The sequence below is a fragment of the Rousettus aegyptiacus genome, unplaced genomic scaffold (assembly GCF_014176215.1).
Source record: "Rousettus aegyptiacus isolate mRouAeg1 unplaced genomic scaffold, mRouAeg1.p scaffold_m13_p_3, whole genome shotgun sequence".
Taxonomy (NCBI): domain Eukaryota; kingdom Metazoa; phylum Chordata; class Mammalia; order Chiroptera; family Pteropodidae; genus Rousettus; species Rousettus aegyptiacus.
The window spans coordinates 19,977,131-19,999,251 of NW_023416306.1; the positions used below are offsets into that span (position 1 = coordinate 19,977,131).

At 46.0% G+C, this 22,121-nt stretch overlaps 1 protein-coding gene and 1 long non-coding RNA gene across 7 annotated transcripts in view; one reads left to right on the top strand and one right to left on the bottom strand.

Annotated features, from left to right (window-relative positions):
• Positions 1–10,402: 10,402 nt before the first annotated feature.
• LOC118614996 lies at positions 10,403–20,587 on the bottom strand. 2 transcript variants are annotated; one of them, XR_004956236.1, is made up of 2 exons: positions 20,232–20,587; positions 10,403–15,846 (listed from the first exon to the last, which is right to left on the bottom strand). It is a non-coding gene; the product is annotated as an uncharacterized LOC118614996 (long non-coding RNA). The 2 variants fall into 2 exon arrangements; XR_004956235.1 differs by having other exon boundaries at positions 10,403–15,864.
• The window catches only part of PTPN3 (protein tyrosine phosphatase non-receptor type 3), a 106,185-nt gene continuing 103,996 nt past the window's right edge, over positions 19,933–22,121 (top strand). For 3 of the 5 annotated variants that reach the window (XM_016130020.2, XM_036238690.1, XM_016130016.2), the window contains exon 1: positions 19,933–20,039. In XM_016130020.2, the coding sequence (XP_015985506.2) occupies positions 19,946–20,039 (94 nt within the window). In that variant the 5' untranslated portion in view covers positions 19,933–19,945. The remainder of the gene's footprint in view (positions 20,040–22,121) is intronic. The other 2 variants (XM_016130011.2, XM_016130014.2) reach the window with 2 other exon arrangements.

The following is a 22,121-nucleotide window of genomic DNA, read 5'->3' on the forward strand; positions in this document are numbered from 1 at the left end:
CAGGAGATGATAAAAGCCTGGAGCAGGCCCACAGCAGTGGGATATGGAAGCACTGGATGTATCAAGACAGATGCAGCAGGTCTTTTGCTTGAATGTGGAGGATGAGGAGATGGAAAAGTATGTAAATCTTAGTGGCTTGCAACAACAAACACTTGTTTCTTGCACATGGGTCTGTAGGTCATCTGGGCTCGGCTCCAGGCTGCAGGTCAAGCTCAGGTCTTACCCACATTGCTCCCATTCAGGGACCCAGGCTGTGGCATTCTCTTTTGGTGACAGATGGCAGGAGCACTGTGGGAGGCAGAAACACAGATGCCTCCTTGCACAATGCCACTAGAGCCTCTAATAAGAAGAAGACCTATGAACAATCCCTAAGCCAATGGAGTGCAGAAGTACTCTCTGCTCCCAAACCGAAAGGGAAGGGAGGGCATTTGCTAAACAATACTATAGTCTACCACAGGGAATTGAGCCCAACCCCAAGGCTGATGGTGGGGCCATTTCCTGAAATAAGAAACACATAAGGAAGAATACGTTTTTGGATAGGAGTGCAGAGAGAAAGTAGATTCTGTCTGGGAACATGTCAAATGGAGTTACTACTGAAATGTTCAAGTAGAGTGTCAAAGAAGCAGTTGGCTAAGTGGTCCACAGCTCAGGAGAGAAGTATAGGCTCCAAGATATTTATTTGTGAGTCATCAGTCCAGGGTTGGCCATAAGAGGGGATGAGGTCATCCAGGGAGAATTTGCAGAGTTAGAAACAGGGTAGGCCTAGCACAGAACACTCAGGAACTTCAAGGAATGATTCTTGGAAAAGAAGTCTGCAAAGGAGCTGGAGCTGGAGCCAAAGACAGCAAAAACATTGAGTTCTGTAAGCCAAGGGGCAGGAATATTTCAAAAAAAGGGAAGTAGGCAAGAGTGTCAAACCCTGGAAAAGTCCAGTGGATTTGGCCACAGGAGATTGATTCCAGAAGAGCTGGGTGATCAGAGGCTAGACTCTAAGACAGCAAACGGAGATGGCTCCTTAAAGAAACCCAACAATCTGCCTCCTGCCTCTACCTCTGGAACAAGAAAGGCATAGGGAGACATATCTACCACCCCTCTCGAATTAGATTTTGTAAGCTTTTTATCGAAGTACAACATACATACAGAAAGATAGATGCACAAATCATAAGTGCATATAAGTGTACGGCTCAATAAACTTTTGCGAGAGAACACACCTGTGTATCCACCTCCCTGAATGGCACCCCAAAAGCCTCCATGTGCCCCTTTCACTAAACCCCTTCCCCACTCCAATTTTGTAAATACACCAGTGCACGGTGAGATCAGCTGAGACTCCTGCCGAAGCTGAGGTTCACTAGCTCCAGCCTCAGAACTTCCCCTACTCCCTGCTCCTCACGGCCCCAGCCTTTCTCCACAGAGGCTATGTCTTTTATTGGTTCATTCATTCTTCTCTCCATCCATCATCTACTCAACAAACTTGATTTGAGGGCCTGTGTGTCATACACTCTACTAGGGGACAGGGAGAGGGCATAAAAGTGAGTGACATCTGATGACTTGAAACATGTCCTCAGGCAATTACCGTACAATGTGATAACCATAATAATAGAGGCGCTGCTGTGCAGGGGTGTATAGAGTATGGGCTCACATGGACTTTGGAACAAGCACTTTGAAAAACAATTTAAATTGTGTGGGCAGAACGTCTAAGTCTTGCATGGGATGGACCAGGACTGGCTTTTGCGTTCACTCCTGTGGTTGCACTTGATTGCTCACCACCTGTTTCAGGCATAGACTGCCTGCCTCTCTTCAATCTCACGAACCGCATCACTGACAGTACTGTAACTGGACAGTAGAGGGCGCTAAAAGACTGTGCTTGACAGTACAAACTGCCCAGTACTTTCCAATCCAAAAGGAAACACTTTCAGCAAAGCTCTGGAAGGAGATGAGGAAATAAATGAAGCCCAGAGTAGGGAAGGGATGTGTCCAGTATCACAGCTGCTCAGTAGCAGAAACAAGCACATTCCACCAAACCCATGCAATTTACTCCGTAATGTTCTACATTTTCCAAAACTCTCAATTTGTATAATTTAAGAATAAAATTTTTTTTATAAAAGAGAATGTTCTAGAAAAACATTATTCTCTTTAATAAAAAAAAAATTTTATTTACATGTTTGTTTTTGCCATGTAGAGATATATTTCTCTTTATAAATATCTTACAAATCCAACGGTGGGCCGAGCTTTCTCTTCCTCCCTAAACCTGAGGTTGTTGTCATGTTCCCTAGAGAAAGTGCAGTGGTTCAGAACTGGGCCTTTGGCTCATAGGTCTGGGTTTGAATGCAAGCTCTGCCTCTTCTTGGTATCCAAACGACCTTGGATGCATTTCTTAACCGCTTCGAGTCTCTGGACTTAATCTGTCAAATCAGGCGATGATTGCATACACAACCTCACAAAGCTTTGTAAGTTGATGCAATAAAGGGCTCCGAGCAATTCCTGGCAAGGACCGATTGTTCTATCAGCGCGTGCTCTTACTCTCAGTCTCCCGGCTGAACAGCAGGTCAGCCACCCCGCCCTGTGCCCGAGTGGCCGAGGAGCCACGCCACATATTCTCCAGCCCCTGGAATCGACAGGGTTGTTTGGTTTCGAGTCCCAGTTCTGCTTTGTCATTTATAGGCTGTGTGATCGTGAGCGAGTCGTTTATTGCCCTGGGCCACAGTTTACTCATTCCTCAAATAAGGTTGATAATATTACTATTGTTACTACTTCTAATGCAGCAAGAAGTCCTTCAGTTCAACAAATACTTTCTGATGCCCTAAGATGCCTTAGGCCCAGTACTGGGTACTAGAGAGAAAGAGACGAATAAGTTGAAGCCATGTGCTTGAGGACCTGGGAGTCAAATGGAACAGATAGGCTAGTGATTGCAAATTACCAAAGACCGATGACTGTAAGAGAAGGAGCACCAGTTAGGGAGTTCCAGGAAGTCTTCCTGGAGGAGGTGAAATCTCCTTGGCTTTTGAAGGGTGAGTAAGTTTGCCTGACTCTTCTTTCTTTAAAGTCAGTGGAGATGGTTTGTGGAATCAGGAGTCCCAAATGGGAGGCCTTTTTCACAGGCCAGTCAGAGCTTTCCTCTTGTGTTAACCTCTTGGCCCCCAGTTCCATTCCACCCAGCGTCCCTCTTTTCTCCCAGGCTCTCCTCTGGGTGGGCAGGGAAGCCTTGGTAGGCTGGTGAACAAAACAGGCTTTAGAAGGAAAGCACCCCAAATCACAGCAGTTGGGAATGGGTAGGAGGCCCACAGATCAATCACCTGGAGGTGGGGGGGCACCCTGACTAGCACCTGCCCCAGGGAGACATCACACAGATCCAGACTCTGCAGCCTCCCTCTGCCTCCTCCGGCACAGTGAGCATGAAGCCCCCGCCCTCTGATCTACCTCCAGAGCAGCCACCTGGTGTCTCCACGACTCTGCCTCTGCCCGAATTGTTCTTACTCTGCCGGCTCAAACTCCGTCACCTCCTCTGGGAAGCCTCTGTTGCCTGCCACTGCTGGCAAAATGGTCCCCTGCACTTTCAGTGTTACCCCGAGTGACCCCATCGTCGCCCGGCATTCTGGGGCTCCCCCTCCCATGAAGCCGTGAACACTCTGCAGGAAGGTACTGTGCCTGCATCACTTTCCATGTCCCCAGCTCCTGGCACAGAGCCAGGCTCAGAGGACCTCGCTCGGTAAATGTTTGCCAAATTGAACTGAACTGAACTGAACTGAACTGAGCCCAAAATTCTTGACTCTTTCCAGTCAGTGTTTTTGTTTTCCTGTCTTGGCAGAGGGATAGGGCGCACTAAACAGGTAATTGGAGAGCATGTAATGAACACATGATTTAGAACTCTGGGTAAGGTTAAAGTGAAATAAAGATGGCGAGGTACCCAGAGAGTAGCTGCTGTGGGAAGCCATTGCCCCGAGGCCTGAAGGGGCAACGGAAGGAAGCTGGTGCAGTGCTTGGCAGGCGCCACAGCCAGCAGAGAGGGGCTGCCCAGCCGGGGCGATGCACGCAGCTACCACCAAACCACAGCCTGGCAGAGGAGCTGGGGGAAACGGAGCCCATCCTCTCTAGTCCCATCCCTCTCCTGCTATCAACTCCGCTGGTTGAACCCAAATGGAAGCCAGAGGCCAAAGGAGCCCAGGTAGTACAGGCTGCCGAAGGCAGCTTCCCTGAGTGCGGAGCAGAGCGAGTAAAAATAGAGAGAGCAGATCCAGAGGGAGAAGTGGTTTTTCCCAAAGTGTGGTCCACGCTGCATCTGCATCAGAACCACTTTGGGAGCTCGTTTCGAAAGCAGCTTCCTGGGCTTCAGCCTAAACCTACTAAACCGAAATATCTATGGTGCCTGGGAATATATATTCTTAGGAAGTTCTCCCCAGGTGATTGTAGAAATCACCTGAGGATCTCTGAGAAGTATGGAATTATGGGAATTCTGAACTTGATTAATTCATAATTTGAACCTATAGAATCACCACAAGTATGAGGCCCACAAGGTTAGTTCTCCATCTATGACTTCCAACGGAGTCATAGGAGACCTTATTTATTCGTTCATCCAACATTACTGGCAGGTATTGGAAACACAAAGGTGGACAAAGATGGTTGGTCCCTGCCTGAGATTTCCTGGGATAATCTTTTAGATGCCACATAGAAATTCTTCTGGAGCTCTAAAAGTCATCCCTACTATGTGGGGACGGCTCTTCTGTGCTTCTGCAAACACCAGCTCTGGGCAGACGAAATAGCAAACCAAACCCGTAATTTCAGTCAGCATCACACATCTAAACACGTCTCTCTCCTGAGTCTGGGTGTGTCACTGCCAATGAGACATAAGCTTGTAGGCTCCACGGTCCTCCTCGAACTACACGACCCTCAGGGGATTCATCCCCTATCCCATCCATCCCCCACGGCTCCTGACCTCAGTGAGCGTCCCCCTCCTCCTCCTCCTTGGAGCCATTTTCAACATCTCTCTCTCTCTCTCCCGCCCTTGGTCATCGGGCCTATCCATTCAGGCCACTAACTCTCCCATCCCTTTGCTTCTCTAGGTTTCCACCAGCACTTCAGATCACGCGCATTTCCCTCCTTTTTTTCTGCAATGTCCTGACAGGCTTCCTGGTCCCTTCCTGAGTCATCGTTGCCAAAGGAATCTTTTAAATATGCAAACTGCAAACCCGCCACTGCCCTGCTTGAAATCTTCAGTGCTCCCCAGTGCCCTCAGGACCCAGTCCAGACTCCTTACTGAGCACAAGAGGTGCTTCACATCTGGCCAGGTGTTAGTTTCGACCTCATTTCCCACCACTTCCCACGCCCTCCCCACCCCACACGCCCTTACACTCCCGCCATAGATTCTAAGTTCACGCACTTTCTCACCTTCTTCTTAGAATGTTCTCCCTTCCTGTACCTGACCGATTGATCCTTGCTTCTCAAAACTCACCTTAAGTGCCATCTTATCCTTGAAATCTTCTCTGGCTCACCACACTAAATTAGTCTGTACTCTCTCGGTGTCTTGTTCTCATTTCTCTGGTAGATTTTATCCCGCCGCCTTGGAATAGTCCACTTGTCTCTTTACTCTGTGATCTCTATGGGGACGAGGATCTGTCGTGCCAATTTGAGTGAGTGGGAAAGTGGACGGATTCACTGAATTGATAACAGTCTCTTGCATGGAAAAGGGTTTTCCAAGACAGGACCTAGGGCAGACTACTTCATTAAGTTAACTATTTTTAACAGGAGTTTCATCTGGTTGTTTAACTAGTGGCGTGTACCGTGTACTACACCAGGCTCTGTGCCAGAGGAGTCATCCAGAACAAGCTCTCCCCTTCAGCACCCTGTGAGAGTAGGGGACATTTTGCCTTAGGCTTTCTCAGGTAGCAAGGGAAAGACATACTCAGGTTTCTTAGATACTCATGTAAATGTCTAGCTTAAGATACTTCCTGGATGGGTTTCTTGTACGGAAGTAAGGAACCCCCTGGCAGCAGCCCAGGGGTTCTGTCTGGAATAGAACCTCCAAAACAGAGATCTCGTGGAGGACAGAATTAAAGCTCTCTGTCAGTCGGCTGTTGTCCCAATAATGCTGTGTAATAACTCCCCCACCCCCGCCAAACAACAACAATTTATTCACAGCTCGAGTCTACTTCACATTTTTCTCATTCTTCTGAAACAGGCAGTCGACCTGGGGCAGTCTTTTTAAGGCAGAAGCAGAAGTGCAATAGGGACAAGCTTAATTAACCACACAAGCATATTCCCAGCTTCTAATTGCATCAAGTCTGCTAAAGTCCCATTGGCCAAAGCAAGTCACATGGCCAATCCCAAAATCAAACAAAGATCTTCCAGGATAGAAAGACTTCTTCTCCTTCTAGCATAAGGAACTTCAAGGTCACATGGCAAAGAGTATGGATGCAGGAAAGGAGGGAAGAATTAGGGCCAATACCGTTTACACAATCTACCACACACCTCACTTTTCAGGAAAGAAGTCATCTTAAAAGCAGCTCCTTTTTTTATTTTTTATTTTTTCCGTCTTTTCACATATAAACTCCATAAAATCAAGGACTTCACTCTTTCCCCAGAACCTAGAACAGTCCCTGGCATATAGCTGGTACTAATCGATATTTGTTGAATGAACGAATGCCTCTTGCTGCCTCCTTCTCACATTCTCTCTTCCCAAGAGATGAGATCTGATTGGATAAGTTCGTTAACATCAAATATGGTGCAGACTAAGGAGTGTGGACTTTATCCGGTGAGTGGGCCATGGGAGCCATTGTAAGTTTTCAAGCAGAGCAGTAACTTCGGCAAGATTAACCTGTGACTTGTATTTCAAAAAAAAAATGAGAGGAAGCTGGAAGGCCGATTGGGAGGCTATTTGCAAGAGCCCCGGTGAGAAATAAGAAGGTCGCAAAGCAGAAGGCAGAGTTGGGGAAGGCCGTGAGAAACAATGTAGGGGTAAAATACAGGGAACGTGTCATTTCCTTAGATGGCAAGAGAGAAGGGAGTCTTGAAGGTTTGAAGCCCAGGTAACTGGGCACGTGGTCGGTGGATAAGGAGCAGGCTGTGGGACGGAGTTTATCTGTTACTGTGGGAAGGCTGAGTTTGAAGTGCTTGTGGGACATCCAACTGGAGGTCTCTAGCAGGCATCGAACATTCAGAACTGACCCTCAAAAGAGATTTCTCATTAATATCTTAATCTATGCAGTCGTATCACACTCACGTATATTGCATTATTACATATATTACAAATATCATATTTACACATAATACCCACTTAAACAAATTTTAAAAACCTGCTGGGTATCCCCACCAGCTAAAGATCAGGCAGCTTGTTTGTGTGCTGTTTGGCTTTCATAAGTCTTTGCAAGGAGGAGAAAAGGGCAAAGGACAACAACCAGAAATCAGAATCACAGACAGACATGTGACCACCGCCAGGCACAAGCACCTTTTTCTCCCCTAGAAGTTTAAACTGTGCCAAAGACAGTCCCTGACTTTCATACATTCCGCCCACAAATATTTATTAACCCCTTCTCTCTGGCAGGCACCGTGCTCAAGCCCAGACACGGGGATGAGTAAGGAAACACCCCTGCCCTCAAGGTCAGGGAAGGGGGGGAGGCTTCTGGACTCAGTGCAGCAAAGTGATACAGGGCCATAGGCGAGTGTTCAGTGGGTATAAAAAAGCGAGCTGGTCAAATCTGTCTGACTGGAAGGTGGAAGATAGTAACAGACACCAAACATTCAGGGAAAGTCCAGGTGGATGGGGATGAATAATTATAAAGTTCCAGATACAGGGTGCCACTTGGTCCAGGGCTAGTGACAGAGGCGAACCAGCAGACTGTGTTTGTGTTCTGGAAAAGCTGATACTTGGGGGCAGGAAGGGAAGAGAGGGGTCAGGGGAAGGGGTCTGGAAAGAGATCAAGGTGATGCGGGGCTCAAATCATGCATGGCTTTGAACACCATGCGAAGGAACTAGAAATGCAGCCAGGATTTCCTGGCCCAGAAACATTTTACACAGGGGTCCCGAAGGTCTGGCTCTCCCTTCCTTAAAAGAACAAGATAACTCATAATGAATCCTGATCGATTATCTAAAAATAGATACAATATTTCAATCCCTTGTGTGACATATTTATGAGCGAAGGATTACAAATTGTGTGCACGGTGTTTTCAGTTTTTAAGTGCCATGACACACCTTACCGCATTTAGTGAGGACTGCGTTTGAGAGGCAAATGTTACCGACATCTGATTGACAGCTGAGACATTTAGACTTAGGAGTCCCTAACAAATACTTCTCATAGTAATTATGAAAACCTTTCTTCAAAAAGCTTTAAAGATTAACACAAGAATGTCAAACTAAGGAGGTGTGTGTGCTCAGTTCTAGGAAGGCGAAAAGTAGATTTGGCTGCCTGATGACTTTCAGAGAATTGTGTTGGCTGGGCCGGTGGTTTCCAAATACCTTTCAGTCTGTGAACCAGCTGCATCAAATTCACCTGGGAGTTTCTTAACAATACAGAATAAAAGTCTCCACCTCCGGGGTTTTGCACATTCAGTAGGTTGGGGTGAGGACCAGGAACGAGCCTTCCATGAACAAGCCTTCCAGGTGATTCCAGAGCACAGCCAGCCGGAAAATTGGTCAATTGGTCTTTTTTGGTTGCATAGATCCCTTGAGGCCCTGATGGTGAAAATGTGCTCTAGAGGCCACCTGCCTTGGCATCACTCAGGCGGCTTAAACCCTACCCAGACCTAAACCCAACCCAGACCTACCAAATCAAAGTCTACAGAAGGGAGGTCCTAGAATCCGTATTGTAAACAAGATCTGCTTGTTCATTTATTTACAAATCCCCTGTAGGTTCTTGTTATGTGATAGCTACCAGTCCAGGTGTGGGAGTGTAATGGTGAACAAGACCCACAATGTCCCTCTCCTAAAAACACTTGCCCTACCCGAGAGACACTCGCATTTTGGTGCAGCTCTTTGAACGCTGGGGTTTGACAACTCCTGCCTTAAAATAATGCAGAGTTACTGTAAGGCTACAGGGCCCAACATGGAAGATAGAGATCTCAAAGAATACGACACCCTGCAGGACCCAGGCTATCCTGGAAACAGGGTACGATGCAGAGACCTCAGCAACAGGAGTCCCTGTTGTGACCCCTACTTATCTATTGCTGATAGCAAACCATGCCCTGCCCCAAGACTTAATGGCTGAAAATGAGGACGATTTTTTCTTTTTTATTTCTCCTAATTCAATGTATTGGGTGGTAGTTCTTCTACTAGTCTTCTCAAGGTTCAGCTGAGACTAGCCTGGCATGGCTGGCCCCCTCTCCATGGAGCCTTCCATCCTGGGCTTTGTAACGGCCTGGTGGTCTCAGGATTCCAAGAGTGCCAACCTCAGTGTGCATGTGCCTACTAAATTTCTACTCGTGTCATGTTTGGTGATGTCCTACTGGTCAAATCAAGTCACTCCGGCTGAGTCTCTGTATGAGGAAGAACTATATAGGCGTGTGGACACAAGGAAGTCACTTCTTTGGCGGTCATTAGTGTGAAATTTGACCACAGTTACTCTGGCTGTCTCTTAATCTTGGAATCTCTTTGTGTGTCTTCTCACTTTTTCCCCTGTGTTCTCCAGTTTTAATTCCTTAGTAAAGGAATCCAGTTGATCTTGCTAAGCACTCCCATGGCTCATGAGCTTCCCGACTCATGGGGATTCTAGGACACAGCAGGACTGCCAGGGCTGGTATAAAGATGACAAGGAGGAGGCTATGCATGTATCTTAGGTACCACAGCTAACTAACCCTTCCGTGGAAAAGTCATGAGATTGCTGTGGTGGGTGCTGTAGTCACCTGATATAAAAATATCCTCCTACACAATTACCTGGGAGAAAAATTGAAATTTTGTGTAACCAACAAGTTACATAGATTTTTTAAAAAATTCCTCTGTCTTAGTTTTGAAGCACTGTATATATGTTCCAGAAGCTTTGAAAAATACAAAGAAAATTAAAATCACCAATTGCAGTAGACTAAATGTTTGTGTCCCCCTAAAATTCATGCTGAAATGTAATCTTCAATGTGATGTTATTTGGAGGTGGGGCCTTTGGGGAGTAGTTAAACCATGAAGGTGGAGCCTCATGAATGGGATTAACGGGCTTATAAAAGAGGCCCTGAGAGAGCTCCGTCACCCCTTCCAACATATGAGAACGCAGTGAAAAGATGGCTGCCTATGAACCTGGAAGCACTTCCTCACCTGACACTGAACCTGCCAGCACCCTGATCTTGAATTTCACAGCCTCTAGAACCATAAGAAATAAACCTTTGTTGTTTATAAGCTACCTGGTCTACGGTATTTTGTTGTAGCAGCCCAGAAAACTAAGACACCAGTTATATCATCATCTAGAAATAACTACTCTTTACATTTAAGTGTACTTTAAGATTTTTTAATGTGCATAAATGTGTCCTTCTTTACAAAGTTCTGCTATGAGTACAGCTTTATGTCTTACACTTTTCATCTAAACTATATCACCAGAATTTCCCCATATCATTACAAACTCTTTGTAAAATAATTTTGAGTTATATAATAATCAATGGTATCTCACTATTATATATTCATTCAGTCCCTTATCATATTTTTTAGCAATTATTGACAGTGCTAAAATAACCCATTTCTGTTCATAAATCTTAGTCTACAATTAGATTTTTTCTTTGAATAGATTAGGTTCATATTATTTTCCTTATAGAGCACGCACAGTATTCATGATTACTTCGGTATTTCTTCATCAATAGCTAAAGAGGTATTTTTCCTCCTGAATAGAATGGATGCTTTTTTCTGCTCCATATGCCAAGGCTGGCTTTGCAAAATGGGTCCATTTCCTCATGCTTGACAGTCCTTGTCTATCCCCATTTTGTGTGGGTTCACCAGACAGCCAGGCTGGGCTGGCTTTTCAGTGATTTCATCAGAACCAGAGACAGGGCTGTACATGTTCCCATGGTCACCTCTCTATCCAAACCACGGAAACCTGACTTTTTTTTCATAACTGCCACAGACTGTGTTTGGGTCAGGAACCCACCATTAACTACAAAGACTGACCTCAGCCCAGGGAACTTGAGAAGAAACTAGATAACACTGTGGGGAAATCGTTTCCTCGTATAAATTGGCATTTGAAATATGTATGAGTGCTATGTACATTTTTTATGCCACTGAACCTGGTGTAGTGGAAAATACTATACTGGCCTTAGTAAGTATACTTGGCCTGACCTGAGCATATCAATAAGACAATCCAATTTCCACTAATCTTTTCACTCATCACACTCTTAGTAAGTACCATATTCTATCTAGGCTCCCAGCAGAAAACGACGTGAGAGAGTTCACAGTTGATGTAGCAGACTTGCTCAATTGTGTATAATGTGTTAAGTGCGAATCTAGTGGAATCTAAATGCAGAAGGAGGGGCCCCTGAGCTTGCTTAAGCAGTCAGAGAAAGATGATTATTCAGATTGCACAAGACTGAGAGAGAGATGAAGGTTGCCCTCAATGCATTCATCCTATAGCGTGAGAATAAAATATGGTCATGGGTGCTGACGAAAGTGGACTAGCTTCCCGTAGGCTGCATGAGATTCTAGATTCAGTGAAATTGAAAACACAAGTCACCTAGAGGTTTTCGCCCCCCTCTATTTCCTGGTAATTTTGATGATGGATTTTACTCACCCTGTTATTCCTGGTCTTACTATCTAAAGATGGAAGTAATGGGCCTCAGAGCTGGTTTGGAATTAGCTCACTCAGCATTGCAGGCAGATAACAAAGGGTGTGTCTTTGACCTGTAGACCTTCTGTCAGCACAGCTGGGCGAGTCTTAGGTGTGGAGAAGCAGGGGTGATGTCCTAACTCCTTTGTTTCACAGTGAAATTGAAAGTGCATAGTAACATCTAGTCACAGATTAATTATACCTTATTTGGGACACCACCGATGACATTTCTCCCTTATCTAACTATCTATATCTGTCTCTCTTTTCTATCTATCTATTGGTAGATTAATTATCAATCTTAAAAGCAAAATTCCAGAAGGCCTTTAGAAACAACAATAATTCTTCTTGTTCACTACAGAAGGGCAAAATATTTTTCAGAAGAGGCTCATAGCCTTTTGCACTCATTGCACAGAAATAATAGTCACAGCCCACATGGCACCAGGAAGATCTTTGGCGCCGTTCAGGGGATTTTCCAAGGGCCTTCCAAAAGGGCATGCACATTAATAACTAAATGCAAGTCAGAATGAGATGAGAAGCATAAATAACAGACCAAATATGCTGGGTTGCAGGGGTTAGAGAGCTCTTAACCAGCTGGGCTAATCCGGGAAGCAGTAGCTTGTGAGATGGACCTTAAAAGATGGGTAGGATTTTGACAGGCAGAGATGGTAGATGAGTTTTTTGGGGGAGGTTAATATGGGTGGCCTTTATTTTTCAAAGGGAAGCAAGAAAGAGGTTTGTATCAGTGCTTGGGCTGGGATGACCAAGGCTGGGCTAGGTGGTGGCACCAAAGATCAAAGTGAGAGAAGCCCAAGAGGCGAAGAAATGGGGAGAGAGGAATGTTTTCTGATACAATAGGTGAAGAACTTCTCCCTGGAAGGGAAAATCTGGGATGAAGAAGAGCAGTTTCTATGTAGGCCTTGGTGGCTGCTCATGAGATCAGTCCCAGCACTGCTCAGGCATCTTGGCAGGAAATCATGTGACGCTCATCAACCCACATCCCATGTGTGAAGATGATACGCCTCAGGAACTCCGCTGTCCCTGGCTGAACACAGATTCCTTTAACTTCACATGTGACTCATGTTTACAGAGGCATCGCTGGACACTCTGTTTGGACTGCGATGCAGTGACTGTGTACCATGGAAAAAATGAGAAGGACATCCCAGCAGGACGCCAGAACACAGTTGAGGAAATCCTGTGGTGTGTCATCCATACAATGCTAGAAGGTCACCAGAGCACTGGGCAGGCTAAACAGTGTCCCCTGTTCTTGAAATGTCACCAGGGCTGGGAACACAGTTTTCTCCTGGACCCAGATCAGGTTTCCAGAGTCTCGGGAATGGAATGGTCAGCTAAGCAAGAACAGGCTTCAGATGATCATCTTTTCATGGATGTGACGTCCAGTTGAGGTCTAGGTAAAGTTGTCCATCTTACTTCTCTAGCCATTTAGTTACCAGCTGTGTCAGGAAAGTATCATTCTTAATCCTGAGGTCACTAAAATGACTTCTCTTTCCCTTTTATCCTCATCCAATGCCCTCTCTCACCCCATTCCATTGCTCGGCCACACATATTTCCAATAGGATTAATGGTTCTTGACCTATGGTTTTTCTTTCGAACAAGGTACACATCGTGGTGCATGGGTCATAGCAATAGCCTTGACTTGTCAAGTAACCTGGGCTTTGTACTTGGTCGGCAAAATTTAGAGGGAGCCAAAATGTAAAACAAAATAATTTTTAAAAATATTATGCACACATCATTTTTTTTTCCTTAGAGAGAAGTTACGTTTAAATAGGTTATTCATTGCCTGGTAGATAGTTCAGAAGGTATAAAAGAGTTTATGGCAAAAAGTTAACACCCATTCTTCCCCTGCCCTCATTTCTCCAGTTCTTCTTCAGGAGGTAATGACCTTCCCAGTTTCAGTTTCGTATGTACACTACACACTTCCATGTGTTTATTTTAAGGTCTGCCCCTCTTAGCAAACATCACCCATACTATGAGTACCACCATTACTTCCTCTTCAGTCACATGGTTAGTTACTCCTGGCCCCCAAAAAGCATAGCCAGATGCATGGAGTCAGAGATCCAAGGTCAAGAGCAGAGAGCCTGACAGCTCCCTATTAGGCATTTCTATTTGCCTGTACGTGATGACCATCCTCCATCTCTTCTTCTCCTCCCCTTATATCTATTTATATGTGCACTTCCTTTTAGAAGTTTATGCTCTGGTATTTAGCACCATCTATCCAAGTATCAGTGATTGGATCCTACAGTCAGAGATTCTGAAGGTCTGCTCTGAGGCCAGGATGCCATTTTTCACGAGGACTTTTCCACAAGGTGACCTGGATATGTGGTTCCCGGATCAAACTGTAAGACACACTGCCTTCAGTATTATTCCTGACTCTTCTCCCTAGAATCTTCTCTTAAGGATTATTGAGGGTTTCCCTCCTCACTGCTGATTTTTCAAAGTCATGACCCCTATATAACTATTCTACATTGCTGGGTGTTTCTTTCTCCTTGTGTTGACAGTCATTTGAACCTTAAAGGTGTGGTTGGGAGGCTGGACAAATTCATTTCCCCCAGTGGTTTAGTAAGATGACACCATCCCTTTCAAGGGAAGCCATTGTTTAAATACGGTCCACCACAGTACAGGACGATGACTTTCTTCCTTGGCATTTCTTATCATTTCTCTTTGTTTCTAAAGCCACAGCCATCTGTTGGTGAAAACATTCTCAGTGCTTTGGGTTTCCAGAGCAGGATCTCAAAGTCCCTAACTTACATTTCCGGTACAGTAGCAAATCTATGTGGTGGTCGGTGGATCTATATGGTCTGTTTGGTCCTCCGTCTGATCTATAGTATGTGTGCTGTTTTCGGACCTGAAGTCCGCGTATCCCTGAAGGTTCACTCAAGTGTTCCTGAAGGTCTGAGATAGCTGGTTAATATTTTCTTTCCATTTCTACAATAATGTTAAAAACATATTCATAATCTGGATTGTTTGGCTGACTTCCTTAAGACAGAGGGCTGTTACATGATTTCGGCTCCCTTATTCGAATCTGTGCTTATCGGCAAGTTGGTATCCAGTGGCCATCTAAAGGGACAGCATTTAACTTTTGATGTGTTGTCAAGCACATTTGGCAGCCGTTATGTTGGCTTGGCTTCCGTCCAGCTCAGACTGAAAGGCTGAGTCCTTCCTGGGGCTTACAGCAGGCAATGTTGCGGGGAAGGGGCTCAGGTTCTGGCCCCTGGTACCTCTTTGGCTTCATCTCCTGTAGCTTTCCCCACTTACCCCATTAGCCCCCTTATTGGAGGCACACTCCCTTAAGGGTCTTTACACTGGCTATTCTTTCTGCCCAGAGAGTCTTGCTCCAGATATCTGTATGAACAGTTTTCCCATTTTCTTCAGGGCTCTGATTAAATGTTTGCTTAAGTGATTAAATTTCTCAATCCTATTTAAAATTGCAACTCCCCACCCCATCGCCATCATTCTCTCTGTCACTTTTAACCCTGGTCTCTTAACATACAGTATGAGTCACATGTTTATAATGTTTGTTGTTCAGTGTCTGCTTTGCCCTGTTAGAACGCATATCCATGAAAGCAGAGATTATCTTGTTCACCGATGTCTCCCAAGGACTTAGAGTGCTGCCTGACACACAGTAGGTGCTTAATAACTATCTGATAAATGTGAATTGACAACAATCACCTCATCTCTGCTCTTATACTCATGCTAAATTTGTTCATCAGTTTTACAGACAAAATCCTTTGGCAGTGATAATTTGCAATGGAAAAACATTTTTTTTTTTAATAGATAAAACTCAGGCTTAAAAACCTGTTTTTCTCAAACTGAGATCCATGAAGTCCTGGAGTCTCAGGAACACAGTCTGAGGGGATGAGGAGTCCAGAGCTGGACGAACACTTTCCTACAGGCTTCTGACTTGACCGCTGATCACTTCTTCCTCTCCCTCCCTCCTGGTCCAGGAACAGCCATCCTGTTACCATCTGCCACCACTGGACAGGCAGGGCAGGCTTCACCTTCTGTGAAAGGAACCTCTCGCATTTTTGTACAATTCCAAGGAAGCTATTTCCTCTCTCTTTACATCATTTTCTTCGGTTTGCCAGCTTTTAAGTTTGCTTCATTTTTCCTGATAATAAAAGAAACACTGTAAAACAAGACAAGGAATTCATGAAAAAATATAGATAACAAAGACTTGACATTCTCCCAATTTGTAAAAGATACCTTCTGTATCTTGTTTCTTTGCTCGTAAATGCAATACTCAGAGCCCCCATTAAGATTTTGTCGCAGTTTTTCTAGTCTTTTTTCTATGTGTCATATTAAGTTGCCAATGTTCAACCACTGTGGACCTACAGTTGAAGCCATACTATGCATATAACTTAACATCAGATTCTTTTCACTTATAACAGTACCACTTGACCACGTATTTATGGATTTACGGGTTCTTGGGTCCTTCCTGAACTTGCATTTACAGCACAAATAATTGATGAGCATTAGTATCTCAGCTGGGAGCTCTGCCCTGTAAATCATTCAGACAGTCCACATGGTGCCCAGACTTCCTGAGCCTTGATGTGAATGACAATCCTCAGTGATCCTTCCAGGAAACTCTTCCTGTAAATGCCCCCAGCCAATTGCCTGTGTGCAGCTCTTGGCACCAGATTTTCTGTCCAAATGGCAGCTTCTGGGAATGCTAATAACTATGTTCAGTTGCTCATCTCCCATTCCTCTTTTATGAATCTGGTCCATTACCAGTGATGCATATTTAGTTTGTAGAATTGCTTCCTCTCCAGTGAAATGACCTTCTTTGGCTTTTTGTGTTTGTTGTCAGTGATTTCTAAGGCCAGGTACAGTCTACTAGTGATATTTTTAAAAAGACGTTTTTTTTTTTTTTTTCCAAAGCTTATCAGCAGCAGTAAGAAGGCTGCTTTCAGGGCCCCGGCCCTGTCTCAGGAAGTATCATCAGGACTAGCAGCTCTGTATCTTTTCATCACAGCAAAGTCCTAAGGAGTCCAGGGACCACGTGGTTCCATTATGTTATGATTCTGCCTCCAAAATGATTGTCAGGGAAAGCAATCTGTGTAGGTTCTCTCTGAACTGGCCTCATTATCTGAGACTTGGTACAGCCTTATTCCCAACTGGGCCTCTATTTGCTCAAGATTTGGCTGGGTTCAACACAGACTAAGAAGATTATATGTCCATCCAAAAGTTCCATTTGCACAAGGTTTGGGAGCTTATGAGATAAGATTTGCTGTCACTGCTGACAATGACATCATGTCACTCCAGGAGCAACAGCTTAAAAGAATAAACTAATATACTGGCCCCAAGAATAAAACAGTAATGGGAGACCAAAACATTTAAAGGTAATCTGTGACCTATAAACACATTAAAGGGTACATAAAATAAGGCAAAAAAGGCAAAAAATGGAATAATATACGGTTTCTTTTATGATCAATACATGGTGAGTTCCTACACAGAGAGGCAGTATTATAAAGCCTAACATCCTGGCTTTCGGGTCTGGCCCACTTGTGTTCAGATCCCAACTCTGTTTCTTATCAGCTATAAATAGCTCCTGAGTGTTTCCTCTTCTGTAAAACTGACCTAAAAAACACCCACTCTGTAGAGTGACTATAAGGATTAAAGACAGCATATGAGTAAAATATTGATCACATTTGAGCTTGATAATAGTGGCTGTTATTGTCATTATTATCAGACTTATGCAAAATTTTGATCTTTTAAATCTTTATTACTGCAAACACAACATTGTGGCATTAATAGATAAACTTAAAAAGAAAAAAAACCAGTGGCCCCCCAAAACAGATTATTACATATTCCCATATTTTCTTCTAAGTCTTGGTGAATTGATCAACATAATCTTTACATAATGCGTCTAAGTTTTGAGCTTTTAAAAAAGTAACATTGTACTGTAAGTTTTTCCGTCGCGGCATGTTCTGATTTAGTGTAAACTAGTTGTTATTTCAACAAATATACCGTAATCTAATGATTCCTCTATTTTTAGACATTTGTTTCCAACTTGGGGGATAGTCTTTCCTTTTGTTCCTATTTCTATTATGGTGATTTAAAATGCACAATTTTACAAATATTTAGGGTTTTTTTTTCCCCCCTGGCTGTATGGATATTTTTTAGCTCTGAGAACACTTTAATCTAATGACTGTTGACTGTGGGGAAAGAAAAGGTCGTTTCAATCTAGTTTTTTATGGAAGGTAAATTGTGACAACTCCAAGAATTCGCCATGTCCACTAATCTCGGTTTCCTCACCTTAGCATTTGGCAAACTGGTATGAGGATGATGGATAATTGAGGAAGGCACTAAAGTGGACTAAACATGTTCACATTCTTAATTTCATTCAATCCTCACATGCCACCCACATTCAAGAGGTAGGTATTCACATTATTTAAGGCACACTGAGGCTAGGTGCTGGCCCCGAAACACACAGCGACTGGGAGAGGACAGAGGTACCTTTTGCAGACTCTGTATTCCCAGCTTTCCCATTTAGCTTTGAAAGAATGTCCCCAGACACACATACCCCTACGTCTAAGAGGGCGCGGGAACCGGGAGGGGCCGAAGGTCCCACGGGGTTCTTTGGGGGTACTCCCAGGCGGGGCCACTCCCAGGCGGGGCCAGGAGACTCTCCTTCCTCCCCGCTCCGGCCCCGCCCAGCTCCGAGCATGCCCAGAGCGCTCCCCACCCGTCCCAACAGCGCTTGTCTGACACCACAGCTCCAGATTTTTCGGACGACCGGAGGTCGGTGAGGGGCGGGGCGCGGGGCGGGCCGTTTTCCTGGGTCTCCCTCACTACGTCGGAATTCCCCCGACGCCACCCTCAGGCGGCGCGGGCTGCTGTGGCGCTACCCCGGACTTCAGACGCGGGGACAAGAACAGAAGTGGGGTACCAGGTGTTGCTGGGGGCCGCAGTAGGCCTATCAGCACCCTGAACCTCAAGCATCGGGTCCCAACAGGATGGTTTCAGCCGTCGCTCTATCCCTTCAATCACAGTCATTCAACAAATCTTTTTGAGCGCCTACTGTGTGCCAAGCGCTGCTGCACGGGCTGCGACACTGGCAGCTAAGACAGTCAGGACTACAGTCCCAGAGCTGAAATTCCGGAGAATAAGAAGTAAGCAATAAGAAGTAAGCAAATCAGAGAAGTCAGTTAAGGACCTTATCTCCAGCTACTCTGCCTTTCTGGCCATTGCCTAAGCAGCCTTGTACTTACTGTAGGGTCTTTGTACTGGCTCTTCCCTCTGCAGGGAACGCTCTTTCCAATTTATCTGGGCGGCCGAGATGTCTCCTTCTCATTGCCACGCGATCTGACCACCTCATTGAAAACTTCCCTCCCTGCACCAAGACTCCTTACCCTGTTCTTTTTTCCCTTTAGAACTTATCACCTCCCAGTATACTATATAGCTTGCTACTTGTATGTTTGTCTGTTGCCTGCCTCTCTTCTCCCAAACTCCATCAAGGGACAACATTTTTACCTGTTCACCAAGCATGAAGAACTAGAGTAGGTGATCAATAATTATTTATTGAATAAATTAATGGATAGTGATAAATGTGAAGAAAATAAAGTGACATGAAGAGGGATCTAATTTAGTAAGGTGGTCAGGGAAGGCCTTTACCAGAAGACAGAGAGAGCCACGTGAAGAGCTGGGCAAAGACGTCCCACAGAGGGAAACGTAGGTGGAGGCTGGCCAATTTCTAAATGTTTGAGGGACAGAAAGGTGTTCACAGGGGCAGCAGGAAAGCAGGTGTGACAAGAGATGGAAGAGGAAAACAGGAGCACGGATCAGGTAGGGGACCAACAAACGTTGGGAAGGTTTAAGCCAGGGAGCTGACTGGTGGAAGGGGATGAGCGCTGTATTGGAAGTCAGCAGGAGCCCAGCTAAACCAGGCTCTCTGGGCAAGACTCCTCCTGATTTCACATATTTTTTGAGCGCCCACTGCTTGACATTTCTAGATATGAAATCACTGAGGGCCAGATACACAGTAGGTGCTCAATAAATGGTTACGGAACGCAAGCGCGAGGGGCCTCCGGGCTGCCCAGAGCCGGCCAGCGAGCCCCGGCCGCCCTGGGAGGCGCGTCCTGGCGAGCCACCCCCGGGCGGGGGCGGGGGCGCCCCGAAGGGCGGCCCGGGCTCCCGCCCCCTGCCCGGCGCGCGGGCCCGTCGCGGCCAGCCCGGCCGGCGGGAGCCGCCCGCGGGCGGCACTGGGCATGCTCAGACGGCGGCCAGGTCGCGCCGCGAGCGAGCTTCCGCGCCGCCCGCACGCGCGACCTACCTGGGCGCCTGCGCCCCCGGATGCTACAGGTACGGACCGGCGCGATCCCAGCGGGCCAGGGGCAGGGTGCGGGGCGACCAGTGGCCGGGGTCGCGCAAGACGCTGCCCCGCCCCCACCCGTCCCCGGGCGCGCGGCGAACGCGCGGGCGGGTGGCGGACAAGGCGGCCCGGGGTCCCGGTGCCACGTCGGGGCAGGGAGGGGGCGCTTCCGCCGTGCTCACCTGGTGGAGCCCCGGCGGGAGGGAGCAGGCCGGGCCGGGTGGGGCTCGGTCTCGAGCGGGCTCCGGGACGCGGCGGCGGGGCGTGGGCGTGCGCTCCTACCCGGGCAGGGACAGACGCCACCGGCGGAGCTCGCTCAGCCGGCGACCCCGGAGGGTCCAGCGCCGCCGCGACCCCCTTCCGGGCGCCGAGGGGGCGCACAGCCCGCAGGCTGCAAGCCAAGCGCGGCGGCCAGACCTTGTCGGCTACCAGGGCGAATCCGCCTCTCGGCTTTCAAAGATGGCATTTCCTGGGCCTGGCACGAACTCCAGCGCCAATAAATCCTCCCTGTTCCGCGGGCGATATGGAATGATTTATCAGGTACCTGCGGTAAGACAGCTGCAGTGGAGGAGTGCAGTGAGCGCGCCCAGCCCCCCGGAAATTCCCATTTTCAGCAACTTAAACTTACTGAGAAGTTGCGGTTGCCTTAAAAATTCATGGAAAGTTGAGACAACTTGACACCTGGGTTTTCCGAGGTGGTGAAAAAGAGCTTGTGACTTGGAAACTGGAAACCTCCTATCAAGTTGGGCTCTTCAGCCAGCTGGTGACCTGGGCGAGTTGTTTAACCTCTCTGATCCCCAATTTCCTCCCCTGCAAACAGCCGGTAATAATGCCCACCTCCTTGGGTTGTTGGGTAGATTAAGTAGGATAAATTATGTGGAGGTGTTTGGCACCACGCCCAGCACAAAGCAAGCGAGCAGTTGGCTTGATGTGAATTTAATTCGTTTAGAGACCCTCGTGGCTCCCATTTCACCAGGAAATTAGAATTACGAAAGCATCTTCAGGGCCTAGTGGCAGAGTGACAGACCCCGTCCTTATGCCCTGGAGAACTCCTGAAGTCAAGGGCTTTGGAAAAACAATTTTACTGAATTGTAATCAGAGAGCATCTTCTTTAAAAGCAGTTTTATACATTCAGAAACCCCAGAAGTTGGCAGTTCAGCTTTACTTACAAAAGAGCTGTTTTGTGTGACAATCCATCTTGCAAATGTTTGAGCAGATGATGCTTGGAAAGTAAAGCCTGGTTAGAAAGATTTCTGTTCTAAAAAGTTTCTACACCCAACTTTAAGTGATTATTAGAGCAGGGTTTCTTAACCTCATGGCTCGGGTTAGTTAATTCTTTGTTATAGGACCTGTCCCATGTACTGTAGGATATTTAGCAGCATCCCTAATCTCTACCCACCAGATTCCATTAGCATCCCTCTCTCTCAGCTGTGCCAACCAAAAATGCATCCAGACATGGCCAGATGTCCCCTGGGGGGCCAAATAGCCCATCTCCCCCTTTAGCACTGCTCTTGCTTTCTGTCATTAGCTTATCAGAGTTGTTTGCGAATTTCATCTTATGTGTTTATTATAATAACTAATCTTTGTGTAGCCTTATAGAACTGCACAGAGTGCATCCACATGCATCAACTCATTTAATTTTTACAACTCCGCCATGAGGGAGGTTGGTGTTATTCCCATTTTACAGATTTAGAAATTGAGGCTTTGAGCAGCCAGTTTACACGTTATGTGGTGTAGCTGGGATATGACTCAGGGCAGTTCTTTTTCTTCTGCATCAAGCTGTATTTTATAGTATGGAGACTTTCAAATAGATGACTTTCCTGATGATTAAATCAAGATGTAAAGTAGCTTAGAAGCTGGAAGCCTTTCTGAGATTGACTAGTTGAACATTAACAACAGTAGGCTATTATATGACAGAGAGTAGGTCGTTCTAGTTAAATATTCTAGTTTATAGTGAGCTCTCATAAATCCCACATACAGTTAATGGAATACCAATTTGCTGAGAATTAGAGTAGAATAAAACATACCTAATACTCTATATTGATTCCGAGTTGTCTCTGGCGATTTACTGT